The sequence below is a fragment of the Hypanus sabinus genome, chromosome 17, assembly GCF_030144855.1.
Source record: "Hypanus sabinus isolate sHypSab1 chromosome 17, sHypSab1.hap1, whole genome shotgun sequence".
Classification (NCBI taxonomy): domain Eukaryota; kingdom Metazoa; phylum Chordata; class Chondrichthyes; order Myliobatiformes; family Dasyatidae; genus Hypanus; species Hypanus sabinus.
The window spans coordinates 18,632,937-18,658,687 of NC_082722.1; the positions used below are offsets into that span (position 1 = coordinate 18,632,937).

The 25,751-nt window shown below is 39.9% G+C and overlaps 1 protein-coding gene across 5 annotated transcripts in view; it reads left to right on the forward strand.

Annotated features, from left to right (window-relative positions):
- mbtps1 (membrane-bound transcription factor peptidase, site 1) overlaps positions 1-25,751 on the forward strand; it is a 113,054-nt gene that overhangs the window by 73,187 nt on the left and 14,116 nt on the right. For all 5 annotated transcript variants that reach the window (XM_059992628.1, XM_059992627.1, XM_059992630.1 and 2 more), the window contains exons 11-17: positions 1,763-1,924; positions 6,147-6,291; positions 8,144-8,332; positions 15,719-15,891; positions 18,782-18,897; positions 23,046-23,202; positions 25,446-25,570. In XM_059992628.1, coding sequence (XP_059848611.1) covers positions 1,763-1,924; positions 6,147-6,291; positions 8,144-8,332; positions 15,719-15,891; positions 18,782-18,897; positions 23,046-23,202; positions 25,446-25,570 — 1,067 coding nt within the window. The remainder of the gene's footprint in view (positions 1-1,762; positions 1,925-6,146; positions 6,292-8,143; positions 8,333-15,718; positions 15,892-18,781; positions 18,898-23,045; positions 23,203-25,445; positions 25,571-25,751) is intronic.

Genomic DNA, 25,751 nt, shown 5'->3' on the forward strand with positions numbered 1-25,751 from the left:
TGCCTATCCTATCTCACAGACGAAGAAACTTGCTGTACAAAACAGCGGTCAGCCCCTAGATGGAATGGGTTTAAGGCATTGGTTAAGATTTGAGTGATTCTTTAAGCTAAAAGATGTGTTACTTAAGGGGTATGGTGACAGAGAACCTTGGGTGCTGCAGATGAATTTTAACAAGCACTTCATGTGTCTTAACCAAAAAACCAATCAGCCAAGAGCTGGAAAACATTGGATCAGGCAGCTTTTTTTTTTGTCCACCATAGACAATATGGCATATAGCTTCCATCTTTTCAGCCAATTTATTTACTTTTTTTACGATACAGAAAGAAGCCATTTGGCCAGTGGGTCCATACTGGCTTCCTGCTGAGCACTCCCAATCTTTATTTCCCTATAGGTCTACGATTAATTCTCTCTCACAAGCCTTTCAACTCACCTTTGATTCTTTTCCTACTTGTCTGTTCTGATGATACTTTAAATTAGCTAAATTATCGGCAAAGCACTTTTAAGAAACCCACAGTCATGAGAGAATGTTCAAGCACCTCAGAGTGCACTGAAGATCTTAATTAAACCTCGGCTGCTGAAGCTACGAGACAGCAACATTAACTTACGGATTGCCATGCTCCATTAGGATTTAACTTGTAATATGTGCCTTTTTCTTTGATTATCCCTATCTGAAGAAAGGTGTATCTTCTGAATCTATACCTCTGCCATAGCCAGTTCTGCACATGCCATGTTTATGTCCTTGTATAATTTAGGTACATGATCCTTGGACCTTTTTACCCTCGATTTTTCAATACTACTTTGTATATGTTATCTTGAACTCTGGGAAAGCAAGCTTGCATTCTACAAGTCACTAAATTAGAAAATAAGGACATCCATTTAATATCCCTCTGGTTAGTTGTTCGTTCCTGAATTCATCATTAGTTCTTTTAAAATCAAGTTTGAGGTTTTGCAATATGGAAAGATGTTTGGAAAGGGCGCAATGTGGATTGATCAAATAAAACTTTGTGCTAATATTTGCTGTACTCTTGCAAATTGCTTTACACCAGGATTTAAGCTAGTGGGCAGTTACAGGTACAAGACACAGTTGCTGGATTTGATTCAAGTTTTAGTTGGTTTATTTGTTAACCACATAGCAAATGGTTTAAGTTGGAGCTGCTCCAAGACTTGGGAGTCTCCAAAGGAAATCTTATCTAATTTTTTTCCAAAGCAAATGACTAAGTTATCAGGTGTGGTTTCAAGCAAAAAGTTTTGGATAACATTATTGAGCTATTATTTCCAGCCTTCATTAGTTGTTGGTCTAAATGTTCCTTGCATGAGTTTTGCATGTATGGTTCTTGATGGTCAAATACATTTTCTGCTCCTTTCTAGTGATTCTTTGTGCCGAAATAAAACATTGTAATCTGCTGTTGACCATGACCTCTGATCTAGTGTCTATTATAGAAACTTTGTAAGAAATCTTGTAGCTGCTTGTATGTGAGAACACACAGCAAGATTTTATATAAAAAAAACTTGACACTAAACATTTGGTTGAATTACCTTGTTCAAACAAAAGTGTTGGGATCTTTCAAATTGCTGTTTGTGATCTGTTTGATAAAATGTTCCAATAGATTTTTGAAAAGGCAAAGTGGCTTTTGTTGGAAATTTGTATTTTAAATTTTCCAAGTTTAACTGAGAAATCCCACTGTCTATAGAAGTTTTGTGTGATAAAATGGAATTCCTCCTTTAAATTTGTTCTGATTGAACTTGCTTTGTCTTTTGCCAGCACTGTACAACACCGTGAGATGGTAAATCCTGCCAGTATGAAGCAAGCATTAATAGCATCTGCTCGCAGACTACCAGGGGTCAACATGTTTGAACAGGGACATGGCAAACTGGATCTACTGAAGGCATACCAAATTCTCAAAATCTATAAGCCTCAAGCCAGGTGAGTCCTGAAGTGGATAAGGATAATTCATACTTTTTCCACATCTGTCATGCCCATCTTTCCAGACAAACAACTTTGTTTCTGTTGTTAATAGTTTTGATTCTGTATTGTAAATGATTTTTGAATACCTATAGCTCTACCTTGGATATCTTTTTTTTTTTGAAAACTTTTTTTTATTGCATTTTTAAGTAATTACAAAGTATGAAAAAAATGTATATAACCCTTCCCCCCTCCCTTTAACCCCTCCCCCCTGACTACCCTATAGAAAAAAAAGAGAAAGGAAGAGAGAAAAAAAGAAAGAAAGAAAGAGTGCCTGGTTGTTGGTAGATCTCCACATGCTCCATGGAGTTCGTAATAACTTGAATATATATATTTATTTCTTTCCCCAAATAACCAATTGTTTCATCTTCAGAGCATTTATATATTTAGTCCTGTCTTTTGTAAATAAGTTTAGACTCTTGGAAGAAAGAAATCTATGGCTGTATTCCATTAGAAAAAATTACTTATAATTTAAGAGATAAATATGAAACATTTCTGAAAATTTGGTACCTTGGATATCTTGACTGTTCTTTATGCAAGTATCATCATCCCACTGATTCAGCTTTGTTAAAACTGCTTTGAATACTGTTGTCGACAAATGTTTTCCAATTACAGCGTATTGCTTCTGTGACATCAGGTTGCTTAAATATTGGAGCTTGGATAACTTCAGTCCCTCCCCAGAAGCTCAAGATCTTTTGCAGGTCATTTTTACAACCATTGTATCCTTGTTAGTGTGGTTCACACTGGGCATACCTTAAACCTTTAATCACCAGTTAAGGCTGTTGACAGCTGACTCAGCATGATGGCCAGTTTCTATCCTTTTATTAAAATACTTATCAGTACCCTTTCAGATTTGACAGTTCTTAATATTGTTTTTACCTTTCATTCCAATAAGTACATTTTTTCATATAGAGTCTTGGGTATTGCTGGAAAGATCAACATTTATTGTTTGCCTTCTGTTTCCTTGAACTGGGAACATGGGGGTCAGGTAACTCGCATGGTGGCATTGGAATGGAACTTACAGTGCTTTGGCTGGGGATCCAACTAATATAAGAGTCATGAGACTGCCGGTGCTTGAACCTGGAGTAACAAACAATCTACTAGAGCAGGGGTTCCTAACTGGCTCAGTTAATGGTAGGGGTCTGTAGCATAAAAAAGGCTGGGAGCCCTTGTACTGGAGGAACCTGAGGTCAGGGAGCATAGAACATAGAATAGTGCAGCACAGTACAGGCCCTTCAGCCCACAATGTTGTGCCAACCCTTAAACCCTGCCTCACATATAACCCCCCACCTTAAATTCTTCCATATACCTGTCTAGTAGTCTCTTAAATTTCACTAGTGTGTCTGCCTCCACCACTGACTCAGGAAGTACATTCCATGCATCAACCACTCTCTAAGTAAAAAAACCTTCCTCCAATATCCCCTTTGAACTTCCCATCCCTTACCTTAAAGCCATGTCCTCTTATATTGAGCAGTGGTGCCCTGGGGAAGAGGTACTGGTTATCCACTCTATCTATTCCTCTTAATATCTTGTATACCTCTATCATGTCTCCTCTCATCCTCCTTCTCTTCAAAGAGTAAAGCCCTAGCTCCCTTAATCTCTGATCATAATGCATACTCTCTAAACCAGGCAGCATCCAGATAAATTTCCTCTGTACCCTTTCCAATGCTTCCACATTCTTCCAATAGTGAGATGACCAGAACTGGACACAGTACTCCAAGTGTGGCCTAACCAGAATTTTATAGAGCTGCATCATTACCTCGTGACTCTTAAACTCTATCCCTGGACTTATGAAAGCTGACTCCCAATAAGCTTTCTTAACTACCCTGTCTACCTGTGAGACAACTTTCAGGGATCTGTGGACATGTACCTCCAGATCCCTCTGCTCTTCCACATTATCTTTGGATAGTGGACAGCATCTTTGGATGGAAATGGATAGTTGATATTTTGGATTGCGCAAGAGCTGATGTTTCACATTGAAGACCCATTTGTCAGAATTGCATTAATTGAAACAGTTCTAGGTGATCTTAGTTCTATAAGCGGCCCCATACAGTGTTCACTCAGGTCTTGTTTGACATAGAGCCATCTGCAGTAGATTAATTTGGAGAATTTTGAGGGCAAATTCTTTATTATAATATGCCCTTTATTCTCTTGCCACCTGTTGTAGTCCCAGCTGTGAAATGATAGGTTTAATCAATAGTTTTAGTACTACTAAATAACTGGTGGACATTGAACCCTCCTCTTTGATGTATGACTGTTCACTGTGCTTTGCAGCATTGTATATAGAGAAGTACTGATTAGCTGAGGGAGGGCAGAATGCTGAGCCAGGAGCCTGACATTTTTTTCTGACAGTATTTGCAAAATTGTTTCTGAAAATTAAATTTACCTCTACTTGGTATGGAATGTGATAGTTGAAGCCTTTCTTTTCTGAATTGCTAGGCAGTAGAGGCCAGCATTTAGCTGCCATTCTCTTTTCATGTTAATCTTTCCCATGAATCATTTGCATCTTAATTTTAACTTCAGTGCTCCAATCCTTTTGCCATTTTTTTTTACATCATTCATCAGGTATCTTGGAAAACAATGTAGGAGTGAGCTGTTTACATACAGTGGCTAGAAAGTTTGTGAACCCTATAGAATTTTCTCTATTTCTGCACAAGTATGATCTAAAGTGTGATCAGAACTTCACGTTCTAAAACTAGATAAAGTGAACCCTGTTTAACAAAAAACATTATACTTGCTCATTTATTTATTGAGAAATGTGATCCTATTTTACATGTATTTGTTGGAAAAAGTATGTGAAGATTTCCTTTCAGTAACTGGTGTGATCCCCTTGTTCCCTCAACGATTGAAAGCTGTCTAGGCCCTAAGGCAGCAAAGCAGCCCCAAACCATGATGCTCCTTCCACCGTGCTTCACAGTTGGGTTGTGGTTTTGGTGTTGATATGCAGTGCCCTTTTTCTTCCAAATATAGCAATGCGCATTTCTGTCAGAAAGTTCTAACTTTTGTCTCATTTGTCCACGAAGCATTGACCTAGAAACATTGTAGAACATCCAAGTGGTCTTTTGCAAATTTGAGACGTGCAGCAATTTTGTTTTTAGCAGAGCAGTGGTTTCCGCCATGATGTCCTTGCATTCTTGTTCGGTATTTTTCTTACAGTGGACACTTGAACAGAGACTTTAGCAGGTTTTAGAGATTTCTGCAGGTCTTTTGCTGTTCCCCTTGGTTCTTTTTCATCATGTTCGGCATTCCACATTGTGCTCTTGGTGTGATCTTTGCAAGGTGCCAACTCCAGGGAGATTAGTAATAGTTAGGGCTGAGTTTCGTCCATTTGTAAACAATTTCTTTTACCATGGACTGACGAACACTCAGGTCTTTAGAAATGCTGTTGTACTCTTTTCCAGTTTCGTGCATCTGTACAATTCTTCTTCTAAGATCCCTTGAAAGTTGTTTTGATTGAGGCATGGTGTGTGTTAACAGACATTTCTTGAGAACAGCAGGCTCAATCAGTAACCTGACTTTGTCTTTTTTATAGGGCAGGGCATCTCTACAACCCACACCTTCAATCTCATCTCATTGATTGAAACACCCGACTCCAAATAGCATTTTTAGAAGGCATTGCCCCATAGGTTCACATACTTTTTCTAACAAATACATGTAACATTGGAACGTTTTCCTCAATAAATAATTGGTTTTTGTTATTTATTTTATTGAGTTCTCTTTATCTAGCACTTGCATGGAGATCTGATCCCATTTTTCAGTCATATTTATGCAAAAATAGAGAAGATTCTACAGGGTTCACAAACTTTCTCGCTCCACTGTAGTTGAATGACTTGCTACTTTATCAGAAGTAAATTCTACTACCTGTTTGGCTTGGACTCTTGCATTGAGTGCTTTACAGATGGCAAACGTTGTTATTTATTATGCTGTTGAAAGAATGAAAATAATCTTTATTATCATTCTTTTTTAAATCTCTAAGCAGTTAGTAGTCTCCTTTGAAATATTTGCATCCTTGATGCTAAAGAATCCAACAGTTATATAGGGTCCAGATATTTGCTTATCAATAGACTGAAAATTGAATTACTACTTTTTTTGTAGACCAAACTTCATTGCATCCAGCTGTGCTGTGGTTTAATGAAATTAAACGTACATTTTAGTGTGTTAATAGTCAACTCTTTTCTTACAGCTTAAGTCCAAGCTACGTTGATCTGACTGAATGCCCTTACATGTGGCCCTACTGTTCCCAGCCAATCTATTGTGGAGGGATGCCAACTGTCATCAATGTAACCATCTTAAATGGTATGGGGGTCACTGGTCGGATTATTGACAAGGTAAGCATGATTGAAATTATGAAATTTGTAATATAGTTTAAATTCAAGTTTATTGTCATTCAACACCATATGTGTATACAGCAAATAAAACAATGTTCGTCAGGACCGAGGTGCATCCTTATTTTATTTTTTGGTGCTCGAATGCTATAGCTCACACACAACACATAAAGTAATATTAACATAAATAAGTTAACAAATAGTAAAACATATTTCCATAATATGAACATTTAGCATAAGGTGTATCACTAGTTCAAATCGAAAAGTAAACAGTATAACGTTTATGGTGCTTAATAGTGATGAGACCCAGGTGGTAACAGGGAGTTCAGTAGTCTTATGCTGAGGGGGGTGGTGGAAGAAGCTGTTTCTATCTTCACAGTCTTTGTCCTAATGCTGTGGCACCTCCTGCCTGATGGTAGGGGCCAAAGAGATTATGGGAGGGATCCTTGATCAATGCTAAGGGCACTATGATAAATATCCTAGCTGGGTGAAAGAGCGATCCCAGTAATTGTGCCAGCAGTCCTTGCAATCCTTTGTAGAGTCTTGTGATCAGATGCCCTGTAATTCCTGTACCAGATGGTGATGCAGCTGGTTAGGACACTCCTGTACAGTAGTGCTCCTGTTAGAAATTGCTTAGAACAATGGGAGGGAGAGCCTTGCTCACCTCAGTCTCTGTAGGAAATGGAGGAAAATATCTCTATAGGAAACACTGATGCTTTCTCTTGACTAGAGGTAGTATTGAGGGACTAGGTGAGATCATCTGTTATGTACACTCCCAGAAACTTGGTGCTCCCAACACTCTCCACATAGGAGCCTTTCATATACAGTAAGGAGTGGTCAGCCTACACCTTCCTAAAGTTCACAATCATCTTTTTGGTTTTGTCCACATTGAGACTTAAATTGTTGTGCTTGCACAATTTTACAAGCCACTGTACTTACTCTCTGTACACCATCTCATCATTGTTGTTGACGAGGCCAACCACTGTTGCGTCATCAGTGAACTAACTCAGTTTGAGCTGCATCTGGCAGTACAGTCATCCTTCAACAGTGGACTGAGTACACAGCCCTTAGGGGTGCCGCTGCTCAGCGTGATGGAGTTGGTGATATTGCTACCTACCAGCTTCTATGGGATGATTGTATTAAACACCAAGCTGAAGTCAGTAAGCAGCACCTTGGTGTGTGAGGCATAATTTTCCATGTGCAATTTTCTTTTATTTTCTCTTATTGAAGTACTTTTGTTAGATTTGATTACATTTTTTAAAATGGTGTGCATAATGAATTGGGAATCTAATACTTGGCAATAATATGGATATTATTCCTACGCTTGTTTGAGCAATATATAATTTGTGTACCTAAATTCCTTCAAAGGACTGATTGTCTTGCAAAGTAAGACACCAAATAAAAGGCTTTGTTTCATTGACACTGATATGAGTATTCATTGTTACAATCAAGACCTGATTCATTGTGAAACAAGAAAGGACATGGGAGCAGTACCAAGCATACCTTAAAAAAAAATTAGCTATTGACTTGGCGAAATTGTGATAGAGGGCTGTGTGTGCCAAGAAGCATCTTAATAGACTGTTGAGCAACCCAACAATCAACAAATGAGATCAAAGCTCTCTATTCCTGTTACATTTAGTCTTAAATGGTAATGAGCAATTACAAGTAAAAAGAGCAATTGGGGCTCAATAAGCGAGTGCCAAAGATGAGGCTGTTCACAACTTTATTCAGTGAGTAGGACTGAGTGGATAATGGGTCTTGTCTTTCTGCCATGCTTCCCATTGTAGCAGCCAATATTATCCAATTTGATCAGCTGCATCATATAAAGAGCTTTAAATGTACTTTTCTTTTCTAGCCCATATGGCAGCCATATCTGCCCCAGAATGGAGATCATATAGAAGTTGCTTTTTCCTATTCTCAAGTCCTCTGGCCTTGGTCTGGATTCCTAGCTATATCTATATCTGTCGCAAAGAAAGCTGCATCATGGGAAGGCATTGCTCAGGGTCACGTGATGGTAACAGTTGCCTCACCAGCTGAAAATGATGTAAGTGCATCTGTATTTTTTTGGTGAAAATAGTGGAGTTTAATTTTAGGAATCTAATGTTGTGTATTTTTACTGTCAAAACTGACAGGTACAGTCTGAGTAAGTTCTGTAATATGAAGGGAATATTTTAAGACTACAGGCAGTCCCTGGGTTACGATTGAGTTCCGTTCCTAAGTCCGTCTGTAAATCGTATTTGTACGTAAGTCGGAATAGGTACATCCGGTATTATTTAGCATCAGTTAGTCAAACATTTGTCTTAGTATATATTTTATCTTTCTATGCATATAAAACACATAACGTATAGTGTGTATTTTAATAATTAAACCACTGTTGCTTATTAATAATTGTAGCTTTCATTGGGGCGGGGCCTTTCACATACTCCATTATTCTCACTTTATCCTTTAAAATTGTTCCAATCAGTGACCGACTGCGTCTCACCTCTTTCCAATCACTTTATTATTTCCACCTTACAGTATTTTCAACCATGATCGTTTTCTGTCAATGGAACAGATACAGTACGTACTGTACTGTACACTGTAGGCAACGCGACATGAGCTGCCCCGGGTCCTAAAATCCACCGCACTGCGACAGGTTAAATAGGGATAAGTGTGATAAGGTGCTGACCAAAAAACGTACACTTAAACATTTTAAAAATAATAATACAGTACTGTACATAATACCATAATAATAAAAGTAACTACATATGGTTGCATTGATGTCTTGCATACCGGTAGGGGCATTTGTGAGGTAACATTATGATGGACCTGGTGCTGGAGAGTCAGGCTTTGATTCTGCTGCTGGAGATGGTTGGTATACTTCTGGAGTCAATTTCTTGAAGTAGGCACCAAGGGAGGCTTGTACAGAGCTTTCCTTTTTTTCATCATAAATAGCAGCTGAGGTTCTCGGTTAACTGCCCGGTAAACTTTGATGTATTAGGATCTTCCTCCTCTAACTTAGCCATCCCTGCTTCAATGAGACAAAAGGCTTCAGGTAACTTTTTTGTCATAAACTTTTTCAGTTCCGGAGTTCCTAGGTCACAGTCTTTTTTTTCTCAAATGCTATCATCTGCTGCTCTAGTTCCATAAGGACTTCATTGGTCAGTTCTTCGGCATGGGAATTGAGCAACTCTACAACATCATCTTCACTGATGTCTAATTGCAGTTCATTCCCAATGTCAACCACAGCTTCCCTGGCTTCGGTGATGTCAGCTGTAAATCCCTGAGAAGCATGTGCAAACTGGGGGCACAATTTAAACCACACTCCTTTCATATTTGACTGCTTCACTTCATCCCAAGAATCAGCAATATTTTTGATGGCATCATAGATATTATAATCCCTCCAGAAATCCCTTAAGCTCATCACATCATCTTGGGTAGCCCTGACTGCTTGTGAGAAGGTCCGCCGTAAATGATAGGCCTTAAAGGAGGCTATGACAGCCTGATCCATTGGCTGAAGTAGCGATGTAGTGTTGGGGGGTAAAAACATGACTTTTACATTGGGGTGAAGGTCATCTAAAGTGCTTGGATGTCCAGGTGCGTTGTCAAGCACAAGGAGAATCTTGAAAGGAATTTTCTTGGCCAAGCAATAATGTTCAACAGCAGGAACAAAATGGTTCAAGAACCAATCTTCAAAGATGGCAATTGTAACCCAAACCTTTGAATTTGCCTTCCAAATAATGGGAAGAGATGCCTTAATGATATGGTGAAGTGCCCTCGGATTTAGGGAGTGATACACAAGCAAAGGCTTGAGCTTGAAATCCCTGGATGCTTTACCCCCAAGCAACAACGTTAGCTTATCCTTTGATGCCTTATGCCCTGGTGCACTTTTTTCCTCTCAAAATGTAGGTCCTTTCAGGCATTTTTTTCCAAAATAAGCCAGTCTCGTCTACATTAAATATTTCGTCTGGCAAATAACTTCCCTCCTCAATAATTTTTTAAAACATTTCAGGAAAATCACTCACAGCACTTAAATCCACACTCGCTGCTTCACCTTGCACTTTAGTAGTATGCAAATTTGCCCTTAGTTTGAAACAATTGAACCAACCCCTACTTGCAACAAATTCTTCATCACAAGCACCTTCACTTACTGTACATGGAGCTTTTAAATCATTGGAAAGGCTTCGAGCCTTTTCTTGCAGTAAAGTAAGGCTAATAGGAATATTACGCTGATTTTGATCGTCTAACCAAATTATCAATAGCCTTTCCATTTCAATAATCAAACCACTACGTTGCTTAATAATAATTGTAGCTTTCATCGGGGTAAGGCCTTTCACATGCTCCATTATTCTCACTTTATCCTTTAAAATTGTTTCGATCATTGACCGACTGTAGTCTGACGCTTTTCCAATGACCGATGGCATCTCACCTCTTTCAGATCGTTTTATTATTTCCACTTCATTTTCAATCACGATTGTTTTCCTTTTCTTTGATGTATCACCAGCACTTGCATCAGATTTACGCTTTGAAGACATGCTTACAAGAGTAATTAAGAGAAAAATTTAAGCCAAATACAAAGTCGCACACTCAGCACAGTGTCAACGGCAACGTGATTTGACTTAAAATGGCGGGACAGCTTTCCATGAGATGATGGACCGCTGAAGCTGCACAATGTTTTCATGAGCGTCACAACATTGTGCATGTGTTCATTACTACAAACCATTGTATTTAACTTGGATTTTCAATATCATAGGCTTTATGGCAGGCTGTTCGTAATTATGAATTGTCCGTAAGTCAGATGTTCGTAACTCGGGGACTGCCTGTACTGTCAATAGCTATCTCCTCTGCTGCTTAGTTACCATACTTTATGTACATTACTTCAGGCATCTCTGTGCTATGACCAATGTTAGCATCAAATCTGAAGTTGCCAAAAAAAATGTTATGACTTCTGTGCTTTAATGTGGTTTAGTCCCCTTATTTTTAAATGAAAGAGCCTGAAAAACCTGATCTCCACAGTTTGAAGATGTTGCACTTTTGAGTTCTTGTGGAAAGTGAATCAGTTTTAAGAGCTTATACTGTTCTAACATCTGCTGATACAAAACAGGTAGGAGGTACAGAGCTGGGAGGTGTTAAGTATTTGTGAATTGGGTGTTTGCCAAGTTGATTGACTGATGTAACTAGAAAACTATGCGTGAATAAAGTGAGTTATAAATGGGGCAATAAAGTAAGCTTAAAGGTACAAGGATGCTGTCCTTCATGAACTGATGCAGAACTTATAAGAACAGGAAGCTAACACTAGAAATGTACGTATTGTAGTTGGATCACAATTTGAATGTGCTGTGCAGCACTGGTTGCATAACATGAAAGAAGTGTATGTATGAGAGGTTACAGAAATGTACATAAATTGCTGGGACTATAAAATTGTAACTACAAGGGAAAAATTAGTTAAGTTAGAATTTTCTTTGGAACTGAAGTAGCCTAGAAGAAGCTTATTGAAGTCTGTAAAATTAAGTCTGTAAAAATAATTGGAAGGAGACCCATTTTCTGTAGTAACAGGGCCAGTAATCAGAATGCATAAATATAAACTGATAACCAAGGATCAGAAAGTAGTTGAGAAACTTTTTGTTATCCTGAGAGTGATTGGTGTCTGGAACTTCTCACTTACAGGTTGATAGAGGAAACACCGATCACATTTCAAAGTGCTAATAAATTTACTTTGAAAAGTACATTTATGTCACAATATACAAACCCAAGATTCATTTTCTTTTGGGCATACTCAAGAAATCCATAGTAGAATAATAACCATAACAAAATCAGTGAAAACTACACTAATCTGGGCGTTCAACCAGTGTGCAGAAGACGACAAACTGAAAATAAAATAGAAAGAATAATAATAAATAGATGAGCAATAAATATCAGGAAGATATTTATCTAAGGATGAAGAGTCCTTGAAAGTGAGTTCATAAGTTGTGGGAGCATTTCAGTGATGGGGCAAGTGAAGTTGAGTAAAGTTATCCCCTTTGGTCCAAGAGCCTGATGTTTGAGGGATAATAACTGTTCCTGAACCTGATAGTGTGAGTCCTGGGGCTCCTGTACCACCTCCCTGATGGCAGCAACAAGAAGAGAGCATGACGTGGATGGTGATGGGGGGTCCCTGATGATGGATGCTGCTTTCCTGCAGCAGCGTTTCATGTAGATGTGCTGAATGGTGGGGATGGCTTTACCCATGATGGACTGGGCCATGTCCACTACTTTATGTCAAGGACATTGTGTTTCCATACTAGGCTGTAATGCAGGCAGTCAATGTATTCTCTGCCACACATCTATAGAAGCCTGTCAAGGTTTTAGATATACAGAATCTCCACAAGTGCTGATGTGCTTTCTTTGTCTTTGGACGCGTGCTGGGCCAAGGACAGATCCTCTGAAATAATAACATAGAGGAACTTAAAGTGCTGAGCTCTCCACCTCTGACTCTCCGATGAGGTCTCGCTCATGGACCTCTGGTTTCCTCCTCCTGAAGTCAATAATTAGCTCCTTGATCTTGCTGACATTGAGTAAGAGGTTGTTGTTGTGGCTCCATTCAGACAGATTTTCAATCTCCCTCCAATTTACTGATGTATCACCACCTTTGATTCAGCCTCCGACAGTGGTGTCATCAGCAGACTTCAGTATGGCCTTGGATCTGTGCTTAGTCACACAGTCATGAATGTAAAGTGAGTAGAGCAGGGGGCTAATCACACAGACTTGTGGTGCACTGAGCCGATGGAGATTGTGGAGGGAGGTATTGCTAATCCAAACTGACTGGAGACGAAAAGTGAGGAAATCGAGGATGCAATTGCACGAAGAGGTATTGAGGCCAAGATCTTGAAGTTTATTGATCATGGTACTGAATGCTGAGCTGTAGTTGATAAAGAGCATCCTGATGTATGCACCTTTGCTGTCCAGATGTTTTGGGGTTGAGCGAAGAGCCAGTGGGATAGCATCTGCTGCAGACCTTTTACTCCAGTAGAAAAATTGGAGCAGATCCAAGTTGCGCCTCAGGCATGAGTTGATGTATTTCATTACCAACCTCTCAAAACACTTCATCACTGTGGATGTAAGTGTTACTGGATGATAGCTATTGGGCACCAGTATAAGTGAAGTCTGCTTGAAACAGGTTGGTACCTCAGACTGCCAAAGCGAGATACTAAAGATCTCAGTGAGCATTCAAGCCAGTTGGTCAGCATGGGTCTGAAGTACTTGAACCCTGTCTAGGCTAGATGCTTTTCATGGGCTCACACTCCTGAAGGTTGCTCATATTTCGGCCTCAGAAGCTGAAATCATAGGATTATCGAGTGCTGTGGGAATTCGTGATGGTACCTCCATGTTTTGACAAAGCCAACTTCGAAGGCATTGACCTCATCTAGGAGCGAAGTCTTGTTGTCACCTATATTACTTGATTTAACTTTATAAGAGGTGTTAGCATTTAAGCCCTGCCACAACAGTTGAGCAATTTTGCCCTTGAGATGACGTTCTGGAGATCATACCTGGACCTCTTGTAACTTTCTTGGTTACCAAATTTAAATGCCTCTGATGTGGCCTTCAGCAGATTACGGATCTTATGGTTCATGCAGGGTTTCTGGTTGGTGAAGACTCTGAAAGGGGAGATACATGCTGAGATTGCAGTGAGAGTTATTCAAAAGAGGTACATTTAGAAGTAGTGTATATAGCACGCAGAGCATCACCATGATTCACCAGCACCTTTTTGTATCTGTTTTAAGCAGTAATTGGATATGTACTGGGAGAGCTATGAATTGAAAAATGTAGATTCAGTGCTGGTAAATGGAATTAGGCTAGAGAGTTGCTTTTCCCCACTGGGACAAGCTAGATGGTTATTTGTTTAAATTTTTCTTTTTCTGTGATCAAACCCATGGCTGCAATGGATCCTGAGTCCCCGTGATCAATGACAAAGTCAAAACAATCGACCAAGAGATCTGATGTGGAGTTAGCAATTTACATAATGCCTGATCTTTACAGAGGGCTGTGGTGTCAATTTGTTTTTCGTATATAAAAATTCTAGAGGCAATACATCACATGATACTGTGGCTGAGGTCATTTTTATTCATATGCAGTTTATAATTTTCAGTGTTATGTTCTCATTTTATTGCAAGAGATCATTGAAATGCTTCCATAGTAGTAAGTCGTCATCATTTGCTCTAATTTTTATTGTTAAGTAATTAAAGTAAGCTCTGCATATTAATATTATCTCGTTGGCAAATGAAAGCCTGACAAAAATTGTCTGGTCCTCTTTCCATTTGGGTTTGATTCCTTCAGGAAATTGTGCAAGTACTTTAAAATGGGCACGTAATACCATTTCTGCTTTGCCCAATTTGTGCATAAAATACAAGTTTGTGGGCAACAATACAGAGTCATAGAAGAAGGAAGCACTATCAACGTATCCTTTGATTTCCGGTCAAGGTGGTACCAAACTGCGGCTAAACAGGGAGGGATATGAGGAAATTAGAGGTCAGGCCGAGTCCAGGCCTCCGTTCCACATTTAAATCCAAGCGATGTGGACACGTGACAAAGGACATATGAGGTCAGATGTTGAGCTGACAGACCAGCGAGGATGAGGGCTGGTGCCCACACCCCACCAGGTCAACGCCAGAATGTGTGATGACACTTGGCGGAGCTGCCCCAGCTCATCTTTAGGATGTTGGTTGTTAATACTAACAACACATTTCGCTGTATGGTTTGATGTGCATATGATAAATATGAATCTGAGTTCATGTTGTCTAAATGTGGTACAACTTCAGTTACCTAGAATTTGACCTGTTTGCTCTTTTATTTTGAACATAGAGTTTAGAAAGTGTATATTGTTACCTATGATATCTTTCATAAGAAACTTCAAGCAGGACTATTCGTTTTCCAAAACGCTAAACTTTATTAGGAAAAAAAACTTTGCAGGACAAGATATGCATTCTTTTTCTAGTCCTATTGGATGCACCAAGGATTCCATTCTTGGATTCAAGGATTCTTCCACATCAAAGAAATTTGCAAACTTCAGAAAACCTTTTCTTTTGGATCATGCCAAAACCATTATCAGAAATCCAGGCTTTGTTCACTAGGAATTCCTACAATGTGGCATTTTAATGGATGGCTGAAACCTCTGGGGTACCACCATGGCTGGCTTTGTTTGAAGCTAGTGCCTTGTAGATAATTAAAATGGCTATCGTGCCTGCATTCGAGATGGTTACTGACAAATGGTTTATAATTAGAATGTGATTTTGCTCCTTTGTCATATATGAAATCCAAATATTTTGGTTGCAGGGTAATTGGAGCCAAATTGCATTTGTATTTTTATTTGGTTCACAGATTATCCTGAATAAAAAGCAACCAGTGTTATGACAGTCTGCATTAAGAGTCCCTCTGATGCTCATCAGTCCTATAATTTCTTCACTTTTCTCAATAGTCTAATAATGGCAATGAAGTGACTTCAACTGTGAAGCTGCCAGTTAAGGTGAAAATCATTCCAACACCACCTCGCAGTAAGCGTGTTTTGTGGGATCAGTACCATAATCTGCGTTACCCACCCGGTTACTTCCCAAGGGATAACCTCCGCATGAAAAATGACCCACTAGATTGGTAAGTTTCTGCATTGTGCACCTGTTGAACTTTCCTTTTTTTAAACCCTTCCACCACTATGCCACAGTGAGAAGCTGAGAAGAACTAAGTTGGCCATGTAGAAATTGTTAGTACTAGGTTTGCAAAATTTTAAAATATTATTGTTGGAGAAATGAGAAATGGATTTTTCCCTATTAGGCTGAAGTAGACGAAAACATCTCAATGACATGAACAGGTCATCTTAAGTTCAAGCCTGATTCTTGAATGCAAAAACAAATCCGAAACTGAATATCCTGTTGTGAATGAATTCTCTTGTGACACCTGCTGAGTCTCAGATTGTGATCTTCATGGATTACTTCACGGATTCAAGAAGCTCAGTGATATTTTGGACAAGACAGCCCACTCTCATCTCTCAAAGCATTCATTCCCTCCTCCATTTCGTATTGTGCGGTACGATACACTATAGGATGCAGTTACTTGGATTTTTCTCATGGAAAGACCACTGCTTACAGAATGTCCATTCTTGTGTGTGTTAAGTCCTGGGACTTCCAATTCAAAAGTGTTAAAAGGACTGTGGTAATTGTGAAGGGAGCTCACCAAATTTTGGGCAGTAGGGATAGACAATAGACTATAGGTGCAGAAGTAGACCATTCGGCCCCTCGAGTCTGCACCGCCATTCTGAGATCATGGCTGATCATTCACTATCAATACCCAGTCCCTGCCTTGTCCCCATATCCCTTGATTCCCCTATCCATCAGATATCTATCTAGCTCCTTCTTGAAAGCATCCAGAGAATTGGCCTCCACCGTCTTCCGAGGCAGTGCATTCCACACCTCCACAACTCTCTGGGAGAAGAAGCTCTTCCTCAACTCTGTTTTAAATAACTGACCTCTTATTCTCAATCCATGCCCTCTGGTACTGGACTCTCCCAACATCTGGAACATATTTCCCGCCTCAATCCTATCAAATCCTTTAATTATCTTAAACGTTTCAATCAGATCCCCTCTCAATCTCCTCAATTCCAGCGTGTACAAGCCCACTCTCTCCAATCTCTCTGCATAAGACAGCCCTGCCATCCCAGGAATCAACCTAGTGAATCTATGCTGCACTTCCTCAATTGCCAGAATGTCCTTCCTTAAACCTGGAGACCAAAACAGTACACAATATTCCAGGTGTGATCTCACCAGAGCCCTGTACAAATGCAAAAGGACATCCTTGCTCTTGTACTCAATTCCCCTTGTAACAAAGGCCAACATTCCATTTGCCCTCTTCACTGCCTGTTGCACTTGCTCATTCACCTTCATTGACTGGTGAACTAGGACTCCTAGGTCTCTTTGCATTTCTCCCTTACCTAACTCTACACCGTTCAGACAATACTCTGCCCTCTTGTTCCTGCTTCCAAAGTGGATAACTTCACATTTATTCACATTGAATGACATCTGCCAAGTATCTGCCCGCTCACCCAGCCTATCCAAGTCTCCCTGTATTCTCCTAACGTCCTCTTCGCATGTCACACTGCCACCCAGTTTAGTATCGTCAGCAAACTTGCTGATATAGTTTTCAATGCCCTCATTTAAATCGTTGACATAAATCATAAAGAGCTGTGGTCCCAATACAGAGCCCTGTGGTACCCCACTAGTCACCTCCAGCCAGTCCGAGAAACACCCATTCACTGCTACCCTTTGCTTTCTAGCTGCCAACCAGTTTTCTATCCATGTTGAAACCCTGCCCCCAATGCCATGAGCTCTGATTTTACTCACCAATCTCCTATGTGGCACCTTATCGAATGCCTTCTGAAAATCTAGGTACACAACATCCACTGGCTTACCCTCGTCTAACATCCTTGTTACACCCTCAAAAAACTCCAACAGATTAGTCAAGCATGATTTGCCCTTGGTAAATCCATGCTGGCTCGGCCTAATCCTATTTCTGCCATCAAGATGTGCCACTATTTCGTCCTTAATAATGGACTCAAGCATCTTCCCCACGACTGACGTTAGGCTAACAGGGCGATAGTTCTCCATTTTCTCCTTCCCTCCCTTTTTGAAAAGTGGGATAACATTAGCCACTATCCAATCTTCAGGAACTGATCCTGAATCTAAGGAACTTTGGACAATGATTACCAATGCATCCGCAATTTCCTAAGCCACCTCTTTTAGAACCCTCGGATGCAGACCATCTGGACCCGGGGATTTATTAGCCTTCAGTCCTACCAGTCTACTCATCACAGTTTCTTTCCTAATGTCAATCTGTCTCAATTCCTGTGATATCTTATGACCCTGACCCATCCATACATCTGGGAGATTGCTTGTGTCCTCCCTGGTGAAGACAGATCTAAAGTACGCATTAAATTCTGTTGCCATTTCCCTGTTTCCCATAACAATTTCTCCCAATTCATTCTTCAAGGGGCCAACATTGTTCTTAACTATCTTCTTTCTCTTAACATAGCTAAAAAAAGCTTTTGCTATCCCCTTTTATATTCCTGGCTAGACTGAGCTCATACCTGATTTTTTTCTCTCCGTATTGCTTTTTTAGTTAAGATCTGCTGTTCCTTAAAACTTTCCCAATCATCTGTATTCCCACTCATCTTAGCCCTGTCATACTTCTTTTTCTTTAATGCTATACAATCTCTGACTTCCTTTGTCAACCCTAAATAAATAAATAAATGCAATAAATGTTGCCCTTGTCAGTGATGCCACATCCTGACAATGAATGAAGAACTATATTGTCAAAAGTCTTCTCAGAATACATAAACCTAGTTTATAAATTTATATTCTATTTGTTTGTTGCTGTACATTGTAACCCCACACAGTCATCATCATGCTCTGCTCTGTGAATTAAAATTTACTCTAAATGTTTATTTCAGGATTGAGGGAGACTTCTAATGTGCATTTTAAATTCTTTTTGTCAGGAATGGTGACCATATACACACCAACTTTAGAGATATGTACCAACATTTGCGCAGCATGGGATACTTTGTGGAGGTGCTCGGAGCTCCCATTACCTGCTTTGATGCCAGTCAGTATGGTATGTTTCACCTATGTAAGCAGACAGTTAATTGGGAATATGTAGAAGGTTTGTTCTCAAAAAACATTTGATTTTTACGTTCGTATTAAATCTTCAGATCATGAGGACCTAAATTTTCAATTAAGATTTTGTTTTGATTGGGACTTTCACTGTGGAATATTCACGTGGGAATAGTCAATTTCTTGATCTATCAGTTTTTAAATTTTGGTTGCAAGAATAGTTGAAGTGCCAACTTAAGTTCTTTAAATATGTGGTTAGATGCTTAAAAAAACAGTTGGTATTGCAGGCATATCTGATGTGATTGGGTAAATAGACTGCTGTTAAACTTAGCTGTTTGTTTCCTTCATTGATAGCTGGGAAAGAAGAGAGAAGGAGTTTTATACAGATGAAGTTATGGTTTGTTAAAGAATTTTGAAGGATGTAGAATATTTATGGTTTTTTCAACAGCTGTCAATGTTATTTGGTTTAAAAATAACCTGGAGGTTGCTGTGAATTGGTAAAGTGTTATTTTGTGAAGAATCTGGCGGTTGTTTCTTATATACAACAAAATGGGAAAGCCCATTTCCTTTTTTTTTTCTTCTCCAGCCACTCAGTGTTTTGTCTATGTGTATGTGTCAGTGTCAGTCAAATAAGCTGGACAAAGTTGAAATATACAGTGCCTATAAAAAGTATTCTCCCCCACCCCCTGAAGTTTTCATGTTTCATCACTTTACAACATTGAATCACAGTGGAATTCATCTCTACAAAGTGATCTAAATTAGTTACAAATATAAAACACAAAATAATTGATTGCATGACACACCAACTCATCACTGGTGCAGCCATTTGGTTTTAGAAGTCACATAATTAAATGGAGATCTGTGTGTAGTCAAGGTGTTTCAATTGATTGTGGTAAAAATACACTTGTATCTGGAAGGTTCAACTACTGGTGAGTCAACATCCTGGCAAAAACTACACCACGAAGGCAAAAAAATACTCCAAACGACTCCATGAAAAGGTTATTGAAAAACACAAGTTAGGAGATGAATGCAAGAAAACTCCAAGTCACTGAAAATCCCTCGGAGTATAGTTAAACTATTATCAGAAATGGAAAGATTATGCCACAGCTGTAAATCTACCTAAAGCAGGTGTCCACAAAAACTGACTGTGGAAGAAGGGGACTAGTGAGGGAGGCCAGCAAGTGACTCATGACAACTCTGGATTAGTTACAAGCTTCAGTGTCTGAAATGGGAGAGATTGAGACTGTTGCCTGGGTGCATCACCAGTTGCAGCTTTATGGGAGAGTGGCAAAGAGAGAGCCACTGGTGGAAAACAATTCACAGGAAATCTCAGCTAGAGTTTGCCAGAAGGCATGTGGGAGACTCTGAAGTCAGCTGGAAGAAGGTTCTATAGTCTGATGAAACTAAAAGTGAACTTTCTGACCATCAAATTAAATGCTATCTTTGGCATAAGCCAAGCACCATAAATCATCAAAAACACACCATCCCTTCTGTGAAGCATGATGGTGGCTGCATCATGCTGTGGAGATGCTTCACTGCAGCAGGCCCTGGAAGGCTTGTAGAGGATAAAATTAATGCAGCAAAATACAGAGAAATCCTGGAGGCAAACCTGACACAGTCTGCAAGAGGAACTGTGACTTGGAGAAGATTTGTTTTCCAGCAAGACAATGACCCCAAGCATAAAACCAAAGCTGCTCACGGCTGGCTTAAAAAAAAAGTTAATATTCTGGAGTGGCCAAGTCAGAGTCCAGACCTCAGTCCAATTGAGAATTTGTGGTTGAAGCTGAAATAGCTGTTCACTCACAATCCACATGCAATCTGACAGAGCTTGAGCAGTTTTGTCAAGAGGAATGAGGAAAAATTGCAATGTCCAGATGTGCAAAGCTGATAGAGGTGTAACCACACATGTAGTGTAATGTGTGAGTATTTGTAGGTCAGTGTGCATATGATGTCAGGACATGGGTAAGAAAAATGGAAGTCTGTTGAATAAACGTGGTTGTTCAATCTACAGTGGTGTCCGAGTCACATCAATACTACATGGTGTAAGAAGAAATCACAAAAAAAAAGAAAAAAGGAAGAGAAGACACGTAAAAGATGCTACAGTTACAGCCACCGTCAAGTTTAAGCCTACAAGGTAATCTTGCTGAGAACTAGAAAATATGGATCCAGAAGTTTGAGCTGTTTTGCACCGCTAGTGGCGTAGCTGAAAAGACGGAGAAAGTGCAATGTGCTGCGTTTCTGGATGTGGCAGGGGAAGAGGCAATAAAGGTCTGCAACACGTTTGTCTTCCAAGATGATGAACAAGATAAAATTCAAGTGTTGAAGTAAAAGTTTCAAGGTTACTGCAAACTGAGAAAAAAACTACCGTACATCTGACACGTTTTTTATGAGGGCTCAAGGACCAACAGAGACCATAGACGCCTATGTAACAAATTTGAAGAACAAGGCAAAAGACTGTGAGTTCGGACAACTGCATGATTCTTTAATACGTGACAGGATTGTATGTGGCATACGAGATGATCAGGTTTGGAGGCTACCCAACCGGTATATAAGGTGTTGTTCCTCCAACCTGAGTTTGGATTCATTTTGACAATAGAGGAGACCATGCATAGACATATCAGAATGGGAATGGGACGTGGAATTAAAATGTGTGGTCACTGGGAGATCCTGCTTTTTCTGGCGGACCGAGTGTAGGTGTTCAGCGAAACGGTCTCCCAGTCTGTGTCAGGTCTCACCAATATATAAAAGGCCACACCGGGAGCACCGGACGCAGTATACCACACCGGCCGACTCACAGGTGAAGTGTCGCCTCACCTGGAAGGACTGTCTGGGGCCCTGAATGGTGGTGAGGGAGGAAGTGTAAGGGCAGGTGTCACACTTGTTCTGGTTACAAGGATAAGTGCCAGGAGGGAGATCGGTGGGAAGGGGTGGACAAGGGAGTCGCGTAGGGAGCGATCCCTGCAAAAAGCAGAAAGTGGGGGGGGGGGGGGGGGGGGAAGGGAAAAATGTGTTTGGTAGTGGGATCCCATTGGAGGTGGTGGAAGTTACAGAGAATTATACGTTGGACCTGGGGGCTGGTTTAGTAATTCACAGTGTTGTAAAAAAAAATCTTGAGAAGGGGAATGTAATGTATTGTGTGAGTATTCATAGGTCAGAGTGCGTATGACATCAGGACGTAGGTAAGAAAAATGGAAGTCTGTTGAATAAACGTTGTTGTTCAATCTGCAGCGGTGTCCGAGTCACATCAATACTACAGCACAGACTGAAGGCTGTAATTGCTGCCAAAGGTGCATCTACTAAATAATGATTTGAAGGGGATGAAGACTTATGCATTCAGTTATTTTGTGTTTAATAATTGTAATAAATTTAGACCAATTTGTAGAAATTTGTTTTCACTTTGGCATGAAAGTCTTTTCTGTTGATCAGTGTCAAAAACAGCCAAATTAAATCCACTCTGATTAAACATTGTTAAACAATAAAACATGAAAACTTCTGTGGGGTGGAAGGATGCTTTTTATAGGCACTGTGCGTGCCAATGTAGATTAATAGGAATGCTCTACCTTTTACCATGCTTTGTAAATGTTGTCACATCTGATATAACTTCAGTAGCTAGACAATATTGAGAAAAACATTCTCAATAAAATATGTCATTGAATTTTCACTAAAGATTGAACATTCGCTCTTTCTCATTGTACTTCTATCTGCAGATGTGGTGACCCTTTCCTTTCTGTGTACTTGTCCATTTCTCCTTTCTTATCTCAACTGATAATGCATTTTCATATCAATTTGTTTCCACAACAGGACTTTAAAGCAAATAGATTGTAATTGAATTAGGGTATCTGTGGGTTATATCAATGGAGACATTGAGCTGAAATGTTGGGGTCAGTTCAAAAATAATATTGCCTTGATTTAGCTTTGATGCTTTTGCTGCTTTGTTATACATTATTGTGTTCCTAATATCCATTATTGCACTCTTTTCCAGGCTCCTTGTTGACACTTGCCTAGTTTTATGTTCAATCCACTCCCAAATGTAGTACTTGCAGTAACTGAGGACAGCAGTGTGATTAATTGTGCTTTAGAACTCTTTGGGGTAGCTTTGTTCAAATATGATGTAATCTGTGATTTAATGTTTTGTTGTTTCTCTTGCAGGTACGCTGCTGATGGTAGACAGTGAAGAGGAATACTTTCCTGAGGAAATTACTAAACTGAGGCGGGATGTTGATAATGGCCTTTCTGTCATAGTCTTTAGTGATTGGTACAACACATCTGTAATGAGAAAAGTGAAATTCTATGATGAAAATACAAGGTAAAAAGATAATGTATTTGACAATGTAAAAACATTGTCATTTAGACGCTACTTTTGGAGGTGTAAGATTCTTTCTATGACAGACTATTTTAACTAAATATATGTGAGTTAATACATTTAGATAAAATAATGTCTAGTGCTCCAACTTCTTTGTTGTATTTTTAAATTACTTAAAAACTGTTTCGTTCAAGTTGTTGTTCAGTGAGTATTCCCATTACAACAGGGGTCCCCAACCACCAGGCAAATCATGTGCTACCGGGCCACGAAGAAACAATATGATTTGGCGATATGAAACGATACGAGTCAGTTGCACCTTTCCTCATTCCCTGTCACGCGCCCACTGTTGAACTTGAACGTGCATGAGAACATTACGCATGCAAAGTCATGAGTCGCCTAAACACAGTGGTACCCTCGCGCCAGGGTTGGCCTCGGGTAACTGGCTGCCTTGCGCGGCCGGAGAGAAGTGCCGATGCTGCTAGCCTGGAGCGCAGATAGATGGTCACCTCCTCTAAACCTTTTTAGCACACCGAATGTTAATGGGGAACCTGTGCTAAAATATTCGCACACGACCTAATTTGGGCTCAGGGTTTCATAAGTAGCAGAACAGCTACCTCGTTGCGATCTACTGAAAGTCATCCCTTGAGCCAAACTTTTGTCGGCCGATAGATCCTCCCTACCTACAGAGGATGTGGGCATGTGCCTTGTTGCACTCCTCGCTCGGTCGGTCACTTTCTCCGGACTGTGACCGCTGTGGCCCCGGTACGGGGACCTCCGGCCCTTACCTTGTCCTCTCACTGGTGTGTTGCAATGATTTTATATGTTCATACGAGGAAAATATGCGCTGTGTGTTTAATATCCAAACGTTACTTAAAATGTTATGATGCTATTGAGTTATAATTGACTTAACGCTGCTGTGTTCATGCTGGAAAATATGTGCTGTGTGTTTAATATTAAATTGGGTAGATAAACCCTTTTAGAAACAAAATTGAGTGTATTAGCCATTTATAAGTGACTTATAGTTGACATCACCTATATTCTGGAGGATATTAACACCCACCCCCCCCCCCCCCATCCAGCTGGTCCGCAAGAGTATCGTCAATATTAAACTGGTCCATGGTGCAAAAAAAGGTTGACCCCTGCATTACAAGATATATTGAAAGATCTTTTTTGTTAACCTTGGATGAGATTCCTAAAAGTTTATCTGAAAGAAGATGTGTGAAGATAAGACCATAAGACATGGGAGCAAAATTTGGCCATTTGGCCCATAGAGTCTCTCTGCCATTCCATCATGGCTGATTTATTATCCCCCTCAACTCCATTCTCTTACCTTCTCCCTGTAACTTTTGGCACCCTAACTAATCAAGAACCTATCAACCTCTGCTTTAAATGTACCCAATGACTTGGCTTCCACAACTTTTCTGTGTCAATGAATTCCACAGATGCACCACACTCTGGCTGAAGAAATTCCTTTTTATCTTTGTTATAAAGGGACATCCATGATTCTGAGGCTGTGCTCTCTGGTTCTATAGGAAGCATCCTCTCCACATCTACTCAATCTAGGCCTTTCAATATTTGATAAGTTTCCATGAGATCCCCCCACTTCATTCCTCAAACAGGTCGAGAGTCAACAACCACTCCTCTTCCATTAAGCCTTTCATTCCCAGGATTATTCTTATGGAACTCTTCTGAATTCTCTCCAATGCCAGCACATCCTTTCTTAGCTGAGAGCAGGTGATAGGTGAGACCATATGAGGGGGCAGGGGGAATGAAGTGAGAAGCTGGGGGTGGTAGTTGATGGGTGGAAAAGATGAAGGGTTAAAGAAGAGGAAAATAGTCCATTGAAAGAATGGAAGGAAGAGGAGAACTAGAGTGAGGTGATGGGAAGGTGAAGAGAAAAGAATGGGTGAGAAGGTAAGCAAAATGGAAATAGAGAAAGAGGAGGAAAATGGGAGAGATTACTGGAATTTGTTCTCCTTCCATTCCACCCCAGCCTTCTTATTCTATCTTCTACTTCCTTTCCAACCTTAGTGAAGGGTTTTGGGGAAGCTTCAACCACTTATTCCCCTCCATAGATACTGCCTGATTTGCTGAGTTTCTCCGGTATTTTGTGTATTGTCCAAGATTTCCAGCAAAATATTTTGTGACTGAGATTTTATTTGGTAGACTAATCCATGTGTTACTTAAGTAGTTTTCCCTCTTGAACTAAGGTATTACTTATTGTATGCTTGTCTCTTTTCCTTTAGACAGTGGTGGATGCCAGATACTGGAGGAGCAAATATCCCAGCACTCAATGATTTGTTGTCAGTGTGGGGCATGGCTTTTGGTGATGGCTTGTATGAAGGGGATTTCAGTATGGCAAATCATGACAGTAAGTGTAGATTTGAGGTGGCTATAGAATGGTTATATACATTTATAGAGGTACTTCAATTTGAATGTTTGTGGATATGCTATTAATTTTCAGGAAAACTGTTTCATAAGTTAATGTATGAATTCACCTGCCTGGGTTTAGTGTGCATTTTAGCATAGGACTGTTGAAATTTTCCCTCAAA